Source organism: Lampetra fluviatilis, chromosome 16 (genome assembly GCF_964198595.1).
Source record: "Lampetra fluviatilis chromosome 16, kcLamFluv1.1, whole genome shotgun sequence".
Taxonomy (NCBI): domain Eukaryota; kingdom Metazoa; phylum Chordata; class Hyperoartia; order Petromyzontiformes; family Petromyzontidae; genus Lampetra; species Lampetra fluviatilis.
The window spans coordinates 493,287-503,063 of NC_136290.1; the positions used below are offsets into that span (position 1 = coordinate 493,287).

Genomic DNA, 9,777 nt, shown 5'->3' on the forward strand with positions numbered 1-9,777 from the left:
ATTTACTTTACACTCCGTTTTTATTATGTTCTTGTTTGGTCAGTTTTCTGCTTTTTCTGCTTTGGTATTTTGGTTAAAATTCAAACGTAAACAACCATGTTAATCCGCACGTCCGATTAGGACAGTTGGCTACGTACGGTGCAAAAGAAGTTCAACATACATACACCATCAGCCATGAAAAAGAGCTTCATAGCTCATCAGATTCTTCCAGGATAAATGAATATTCTGATTCTGACATCAGCCATGTGTAACTTAATAGATGTTCGCTAGTAACTTGCCTCAGCAGTCTAGATAGGTAGACATGGATCTTTGTCTTTGTGTGTGCTTGAGCACAGGTCTCTTTCCAGTGTCTATACCCCACTTGCCGCTGTACGGGGAACGCATCGACCAGTGGTGCGAGGAGGTGGACAGGAGTCACGGGGAGACGCTCGTGTGCGTACAGGCGACCCCCCACATCCACCTGGGCAGCGCGTGTTCAGGCTGGGGGGTGCAAGACTCACCCCCTTGTTGCCCAGCAAGGCACAGCTGCCGACGGGGCATTGAGGAAGCTGGCACGATGCACACACAGACACACACCAAATACCTTTGTTCTATTGTCTCGGCTTGGTGCAGGCTTGGCTCTGGCTCAAGAGAGCCAGCTCAAAGCCACTGGCTCTCAGCATGGTCCCAGCCATGCTCGGGATTCCATGAGCTGACCCGAAGCCAAGCCATGGCTAAGCCACTCACTCATGTGTCTTTGGAAGCAAATGAATAGCTTGAACTGTGTTCGAGGCCAAGTCAGAGTCAAGCTAAGAACATGGCTTCTAGATTTGAAGAATTCTCTCATCAAAACGCTATACCACAGAGCTCATGGCATTTCTGACCAACACCACCTGGCCAGTGAATTGAGACATGTACATCGGGCCCTCAGGATGAACGGATACTCTGAACGCACCATCCGCCAAGCTGTTTCTCCCACCATCACCATACAGAAACAGCCACTTGAAACTCCAATCAAAACTATCACGTTACCATACATAGCAGGCGTGACCAAAAAGATCTCCAAAATTCTAAACAAACATAAGATCCAAGTCCGATTCAGTACAGTACATAAAATCCGTGATCTAATTCCATCTGTGAAGGATGTCATCCCTGACTTGCAATACCCTGGAGTCTATAAACTGAGTTGCAGCTGTGGTGACTGTTACATTGGGGAAACGAAACGTCATGTCTCTGATCGTGTTCGCGATACTATGTAGTTTATACTTTAGTTGTTTACGTGGTGGTTTTAGTTACTGCAGCTACATACTATTAATACTCCTTCCCTTTATTAATGCTACCCCTATCCCCTCCCTTTGATGCTACTAATCCTGCATAATGCACGGGCATAAGTAGTACTATTCACATACCTGCATTTTCCATATCCCCTCCCTTTGATGCTGCTAATCCTGCATAATGCACGGGCATAAGTAGTGTAATAAACCTCCTTGAGACGGCTTCCGGAATCAGTCCTTTTTATTTTCAACTTCCACAGTTACACTTTACACACACTCCCCGTTGCTGGCAGACAACGGAGAGAGGGCAGACTTCTCGCCAAGTCCCCACCGCGCACGTGGCACCCAGAGCCCCGTACGGGCGTGACTCTTGCTCTTGTCGTCCCCAAGTCTGCTCACGACTGTCCTCTCTCCCTCTCTCTTAATCCCTTCGTCACGTGGTACCCCCCAGCCAATCATCTATAGACAGCGTTGACCGTTCCCGATGATTCCCTGTCAATCCTGGGACCACGCCTCTGATCCGGCTCTCCATTAGCTGAGGCCCCGATTGGCCAGGCCAATCACCCCTGCTAACACACCGCGATCACGCCGAGGCCATGCTCCCTGGCTCATCCCTTATTGGCTACAAAGCAGGACCGGCAAGCCAATCCCCACGTGAACCCTCTATGGCTGTTATTACAGTGGTGTAATGGGGGCGTAAACGACCTCCCGGAAGTGACATCATGGGGGGAGGAGTTACGTCACGTGGGGGAGAGGGTAGAGGTCTATAAGGGGGTAACCGGAAGCAGTGGGGAGTGATCGGAGACTGGGAAAGTGTGAGGCCACGCGGGGCGAAGGGTGAGAGAGAGAGTGGCGAGATCGCCACACACCCGGGCCACGAGGATCGGCACCGTCGGCCAACGGTGACCGACCCCCGGGCAGCAGGAGCAGCGAGGAGGCTGCAGAGAGCAGCGGGTCTGCAAGGGAGGAGTTGGGCAGCAGGGGTCTGCGCGATGAGACAGCAGTGGGTCTGCTAGGAGGGAGTTGGGCTACGTGAGCGACAGCAGCCTGGGGCTGCAGAGCAGAGAGTATATAGGGGAGTGCCGTGAGCGAAAAGAGATCGAACCCAAATAAAGGACACAGGACAGAGAGAAGCGTCTGAGTCTTTTATTACACTGGTGTCAAAAGTGTAATGGCATGGCTAAACAACTGAGAAAAAAGAATATTCCGGCATCGGCTTCATCTTCCGACGACGATGACCTTCCTCCTGCGGTGGACCCGACTCCGGCAGAGGAGGAGATCCGTGCTGGGACGAGTGCGGGTCCGGGGGTCCAAGATGTCGCCGCGTCGGCGGACCAGTCTGCACCAAAGGACGTGGATTTAAGATGGAGTCAGATGGCGGAGCAACTTGAAACTTTCAAGAACGTACTTGCACAGTTGTGTGAGCTCGTTACGCCGAGGGCGGCATCGGAAGGAGATGTTGGTGGTCCGCAGGAGCGCGGGTTGTCTTCGATGTCGACGCCATCAGCCACGCGGCACGAAGACGCCATCTTGGGCGTGGCGCACGACGAGAGGCGGGAAGCCGCCATTTTGGGCCCTCCGCGATGGAAGGCCGCCATCTTGTCGACACCACGCTGCGACGCCATGTTGAACATGCCACCGGATGAGTCAGCGGCTGGAGGGAGCGCGCCAAGGAGTCGCAGTCGTCACCTAACGACTGTCAAGGAATTCTCCATCGGGGGTGATTGGAGTGCGTTCGCCTGCAGATTTTTGGCAGCGGTACGCTCGGCGAGGTGGACTGACGCCGAGGCATTAGAAGTTCTTCCGACTCTCCTTGATGACGAGTCCGTTAGATTCTTTCGCTCTATAAAAGCCGCGAAGAAGAAAACATTGCGTGGTGTGTTCGACGAAATGGCAGATGCTTACGAGCCGCCGGATGATGCTCATCGCCGATTTGTGCAACGACAACGCGCACCCGAGGAGTCTCCGGTGGCGTATAGGGGCGCGGTACTGGAGCTGGCAATGGCCGCATACCCGGAGATGGAGCCTGACCTGTTGGAACCTCTCATCCTGGGGAAGATGCTGGAGTTGTCCCGGGATCTCGGCATTCCCATGCCGGTGTGCGGTCACGAGAAGCTCACATCCCGGGCTGCGGCTAAGTGTCTGGACGCCCAGTTCAACCTGCGCCGGTGGAAGCAAGTTACGGCGTGGACGGGGGGGCCCATCGTCGAAGGGGGAGCCGTGGGTTGGGTCCCCAAGAAGGCAGTTTATGTGCCGGACGACAGGAGCCCGCAGGAGCTGTCGGCTGCCGCTGCTCCGTGGCCGGGGCCGCGGGCTGCGCCGCCGACACGGCCGCGTCGGGACGGGGCGCCCGCAGCAAGGCGCAACAACATCGACTGTTTCCACTGCGGGTGTAAGGGCCATTATGCCAGGGACTGCTGGGCCCGCGTCCCGGGTCCGCCCCAGCAGGAGGCCTCGACAGCGGCCGCTCCAAGAAAGGATTCGCCAGCACAGGCAAGTCGGTGCGCACCAGACACCCGGCAAGGCTTGACACCTCACTCATCACCGTTGTCATGCGATCCGGGTGTTGTTAATAACGGGAGGCCATTGACTGCGCCTTGTCGTTCGGTAACGCAGTGGCGTAAGTTGGCTCGGCGGGTCGTCGCGGCCGCTACCGGTTCGTCCACCGTACCTGGGTCGATACAAGGGGTGGACGTACGGATTTTGGAAGATTCCGGAGCGTCCGCGACCATTATTTCGGATGTAATATTCCATCTCTTGAACATCCCACCAGAGGCCGTGAGTCCGGCTTACGCTTCCTGCGTTGCCGCGAACGGGGGTAGCATGGGCATTGTGGGCCAGGTGTACGCTACAATCGCTATCGGGGGAGTGTCGGCCTCGGGAATTGTGTTAATTTCGAGGTCTCTTGCGGTTCCTTGTTTATTAGGGACCGATTTTCTGGCCAAAATGCCCATTCTAATTAGAATTAATGAGAACTGCATTGAATTACCGGAAGGCCGTAAAATTGCGTTTTTGCCGTCGCCCTGGGGGCGACCTGCTCCTGTCACCCAGGTGCAGGCGTTGTCCGAAGTGTCTGTTGATATTCCACCTGGCTCACAGATTCTCATTCCTTTGCGTTATCGGAAGCCTGTACCTGGTCGTCAAGGAGCGATTGGGGTTTTGTTGTCGCCGTCCGCCACCATCACGGGTGGATCGGCGCTGGTTGAGACACAAACTATTGTTCGGCCAGACCAGCAGCCGTTTTTGCAGGTGCTTAACGCGAGTGCCGAAAGCGTGTGTGTGCCGGTGGGTACCGTTATGGCACATGCCACTACTGCGTTTACAGCTCATGATGATCTGTCCGGCCGGGGGTTTGTTGGAGGTGTTTCGGGCCCCGGAGCTGCAGATGACCGCTGGATTGCTGAATTGTGTGCGGAGAATTCAGCTCTTTCCGGGGAACAACGTTGTGCGATTCGTAAATTATTATCGAGCTATTCTGATGTGTTTAGCTCCAACGATTTGGACTTAGGACACACCTCGTTGCTTTACCATCATATTGACACAGGGGACGCTGCCCCTATTCGGTTGAACTCACATCGGATCAGTCCGGCGGAGTGAGAGCATGTTCGAGGGGCAGTGGATGACATGTTGGCTGTGGACATAATATCTCCGTCTAACAGCCCATGGGGCGCACCTGTTGTTTTAGTCAAGAAGAAAGATGGCAAATTGCGATTTTGTGTAGACTTTCGTAAATTAAATAAAGTGTCGGTGGCAGATGCGTATCCCCTGCCGCGTATGGACGACTCTCTCGATGCCTTGTCGGGGGCGAAGTTCTTTTCAATGCTAGATCTCTCTTCGGGCTTCTGGCAGCTTCCCCTTGACGAGTCCTCGCGAGAAAAGACTGCTTTCCGTACACCGCAGGGGTTATTCCAATTTAACTGTCTTCCGATGGGGCTGAATGCGGCCCCTGCCACTTTTCAGAGGTTGATGGAGTTGGTATTAACGGGGTTGCAGTGGGAGACATGTCTTATATATTTGGACGATATTATCGTCTTCAGCCGCACATTTGACGAGCATTTATCGCGGTTGGAGGCTGTGTTCATCAGGATGCGTTCTGCTAATTTGAAATTTAAGCCTAAGAAATGTCACCTACTGCAACACTCCGTGCGTTATTTGGGGCACATCGTCAGTGCGGACGGGGTGGCTACAGATCCGGACAAAACTGCGTGCGTCCGTGACTGGCCAACCCCTGCCACGGTGGGGGATGTGCGTCGGTTTTTGGGGTTCGCCTCATATTATCGGAGGTTTGTTCCAAATTTTGCTACGATCGCAAGGCCTTTGCATCTCCTGACGGGTAAAGGACACAAATTTGCTTGGGGACCGCCAGAGGAGGCGGCGTTTCGAGGCCTACGCGATCTATTGGCTACGGCACCGACGTTGGATTATCCGGATTTTGCACATCCCTTCATTCTGGATACGGACGCGAGTGACACGGGCATTGGGGCGGTGTTATCTCAGTCCAAAGGTGGTGTGGAACACGTGGTGGCGTATGGTAGCCGGGTTTTGTCTCCCACTGAAACCCGCTACTGCGTCACTCGCAGGGAACTTTTGGCTATTGTTTTTTTTCTCCGCCAATTTCGACCGTATCTGTACGGTCGTTCGTTTATTGTTCGCACGGATCATGCGGCCTTGCAGTATGCTCTTAAAATGGACCAACCATCCGGCCAGCTGGCGCGGTGGTTGGACACGCTGCAAGAATTTTCCTTCCAAATTCACCATCGGAAGGGAGTGCGTCACGCTAATGCGGACGCACTTTCCAGGCTGCCGCAGCGATCCCCTTGCGCGTGTGCGTCGGGGACGCATAGGTGTGGCCCGATTCAGCACCCCCCTCAGCCTGTCGCGCTGGCAGTCGAAGTGCCTGAAGCTCCGCTTGAGCCGGGGCCGGCTGATGCGGGGCCGGCTGATGCGGGGCCGGCTGATGGGGGACCGGCTGATGGCATTCTACATCTCCCGAGGTCTGTGTGGATTCGGGAACAAATGTTGGATGATTCTTTGGTAACGTTACGTAAGCGGCCTGTGAAGGGGAGTGGGAGACTCTGTGCGGGAGGCATGCCGGAAACCGCTCTCCGTGATGGCTTGCTGATGTGGAGGGAAGGGATGCAGGAACGCTGGCGTCTTGTTGTACCGGCATCATTGTGGTACAAATTGATTAGGACTCTGCATTGTGACATGCATCATGGATTGCCACGTTGTGCGACGAGAATGCCTCGTTGTCCTCCGGGGAACGTCGGCAACTCCGCGACCTCATCGAGCGGTTCACCGATGTATTCAGCCAAAGTAAGTTTGATCTGGGTCGCACTACTCTTTTGGACCACCACATAGACACGGGCGACGCGGCCCCTATTCGACTTAATTCCCACCGCTTTAGCCCAGCAGAAAAAGATCATGTCCGCTCGGCTGTCGAGGAAATGTTGGCGGCGGACATCATCTCCCCATCTACTAGCCCTTGGGGTGCCCCCATTGTGCTAGTCAAGAAACGGGACGGGAGTCTCCGGTTCTGCGTCGATTTTCGTAGATTGAACAAGATCTCGGTGGCTGATGCATATCCATTGCCTCGCATGGATGATTCCCTGGACGCCCTCTCGGGCGCGCGGTTCTTTTCGACTTTAGATTTGCTCTCCGGCTTCTGGCAATTGCCACTGGATGAGGCCTCTAGACCCAAAACAGCGTTCCGCACACCCCAGGGGTTGTTCGAGTTCAATCGGCTTCCTATGGGTCTCCATTCGGCCCCGGCCACCTTCCAGCGTCTCATGGAGATGGTCTTGGCGGGGCTGCAGTGGGAGTCTTGTCTAATCTACTTGGATGACGTTATTGTTTTTGGCCGTACGTTTGGCGAGCACTTGCAACGCCTTGAGGCGGTGTTCGTCAAAGTGCGTGCTGCTGGCTTGAAATTCAAACCCCAGAAATGCCACTTGCTACAACCATCGGTGAGGTATTTGGGACACATTGTTAGCACGTCAGGTGTCGCCACGGACCCGGATAAAACGGCTTGTGTCCGGACGTGGCCGACTCCCACATCTGTCGCGGAGGTGCGTAGCTTCGTTGGCTTCGCATCGTACTATCGCCGGTTTGTCCGCGATTTTGCGACCATTGCGAAGCCACTGCACGCCCTTTCCGCCAAAGGCCAAAGGTTTCACTGGGGCGCGGAGGAGGAGGCGTCTTTTGCGGCGCTTCGCACGGCCTTAGCGGATGCGCCGCCCTTGGGGTACCCGGATTTTACGAAACCCTTCCTGCTCGATACCGATGCCAGCGACACGGGAATTGGGGCTGTCCTGGCCCAGGTGGTCGACGGGGTTGAGAGGGTGGTAGCCTATGGCAGTCGCGTTCTGTCCTCGACGGAACAGCGATATTGTGTGACCCGGAGGGAACTTTTGGCCATAGTTTATTTTGTTCAGTTGTATAGACCATATTTGTATGGTAGGCTGTTTACGGTCCGAACCGACCACGCGGCCCTGCAATATTTGCTGAAGATTAGTCAGCCCTCGAGTCAGCTGTCTCGCTGGCTCGAAGTGCTCCAGGATTACCCCTTTGATGTAATCCACAGGAAGGGGACACAGCATGGAAATGCGGACGGTTTATCCCGATTGCCGGCAGGCGGTGGGTGTGCTTGCGCCCTGGGCTCTAGCCGTTGCAAGGCCCCAGGGGACGCCGCGGCCCAGTTGGTCGCGTCGGCCGAGGCGGACACCCCTCCAGGTGCGGCGTCGCCCGCGGATTTCGGCCTTGGACTTCCCCGGGAGGTATGGTCCGGCTTGCAGATGGAGGATTCCTCTCTGCTGAAGCTACGGCGCCGTGTCGGACATAAGGCCCGGAGCTCAGCTTCGTCGGCTGCCCCGGAGATCGCCGTGCATGACGGACTACTCATGCGTTGGGATGCCCAATTGGAACGCTATTGTGTGGTTGTGCCCACTAGCCTGCGTGGTAAATTAACCCGAGCCATTCACGAGAAGCTTATGCACCTTGGCTACCACAAGACCTTATTGACCCTTAAGCGGGACTATTACTGGCCGGGTGTTGAAGGTGACGTGGCACTGATTTTAAAGGGTTGCCACGACTGCGCGCGGAGGAAGGCCCCAGTTGTCCGGGACCGGGCCCCGCTGCAGTCCATCCGGGTTTCTCGCGTTAATGAGCTCGTGGCGCTCGACATTTTGGGGCCATTCCCTGCATCCCAACGGGGCCACAAATACCTCTTGGTGGGCGTTGAGTACCTCACACGTTGGCCCATGGCATGGCCTTTGGTCGATCAGTTGGCCTCTTCTATCACCGAGGCCTTCGTCCAGGGGTACGTGTTTGACAAGGGCGCGCCGGAACAATTGTTGACTGACCAGGGGCGGAATTTCTCGTCTAGGTTGCTCAAGGAGGTGTGTGACCTCCTTGGCACCAAGAAAATCCGCACCTCGCCCTACCACCCCCAGTCAGACGGGATGGTAGAGCGCTTGAACCGCACCCTTACGTCCATGCTGTGCCACCAGGTGAACACGTCCCAGTCAGACTGGGACCTGTTCGTCCCGGGGGTCTTGGCGGCGTATCGGTTGGCCCCTCATGCCTCCACGGGATTTTCGCCTTTTTATTTGATGTACGGTAGGGAACCGGAGCCCCCGGTGCACGTCCAGATGGACGTTGGCTCCTCCAAGAAGGGGTCGGCGGTGCCGACCCCTTTGAAGGTCGCGCTTGACCGGCTGCGCGAGGCGCGACAGGCCGCTGCCGAGAATTCCGCAAGCCGGCAGGCGGCTAATGAGCGGCTGCCCAAACACCAGGCAGCTGGCCTCCCGTGGATAGCGGGTCAAAAAGCGTGGCTGCATTGTCCCCAGGTCCCCGTTGGCACATCGGCCAAATTGCATCGCCCTTGGCAGGGCCCCGTGGAGGTTGTGGAGGTCCGCCGGCCGCAATGCGTCCGGATTCGGTTCGGTCGCCGGCAGTGGATAGTGCACCCGTCCCGGCTCAAACGTTATGTTCCATCTACCCTGGGGGATCCACCCCCAATTCCGGAGCGGCCGGCTGATGATGTGTCCGGCGTGCCTGACCGGCCGGGTCTCGCTGACGGAGGTGACGTCCGACCTGTGTGTGTGCCCCCAGGCCCCTCCCGAGTGAGGCCGACAGAGACCCCCCGGTCACCGGAGGCCACGGCGGTGGGCCTGTTGCCCGCTGATGGGCCACCTGCATGGGAGACGGACATCATACGGGGGAGCGGGCCAGCAGCGCATACCCGCTCGAGGGGGATGCGGCTCCGGTGACGGCCCTGATGGCCGTTCAGCGGGCCCAGCCCCTGGCGCCCGTTCGGCGCTATCCGGCGGATGAGGCCTTCGGGGTCTATTTGTCTTGTTTTTTGTTGTTGCTGTTCTGCTTGAGGGGCCGTGCTGCCCTAAGGTTTAGTTTCTAGCAGCCGGTTATACCTTCAGGCACACGAACTCGTGAATATTCGGTCTTCGGTCCGGTGTGGGGCCCCGCTTGCGGGGTGCTTGCAGCCGGGTCGGCTGTTTTTTTTCAC

General features: G+C 56.4%; 1 protein-coding gene across 4 annotated transcripts in view; it reads left to right on the plus strand.

The window, feature by feature from the left end:
- The window catches only part of LOC144936450 (uncharacterized), a 51,433-nt gene extending 50,361 nt beyond the window's left edge, over positions 1–1,072 (plus strand). For 2 of the 4 annotated variants that reach the window (XM_078863505.1, XM_078863503.1), the window contains exon 14: positions 336–872. In XM_078863505.1, coding sequence (XP_078719631.1) covers positions 336–543 — 208 coding nt within the window. In that variant the 3' untranslated portion in view covers positions 544–872. Of the gene's footprint in view, positions 1–335 lie in introns of all 4 variants that reach the window. The other 2 variants (XM_078863504.1, XM_078863506.1) reach the window with 2 other exon arrangements.
- Positions 1,073–9,777: the final 8,705 nt, after the last annotated feature.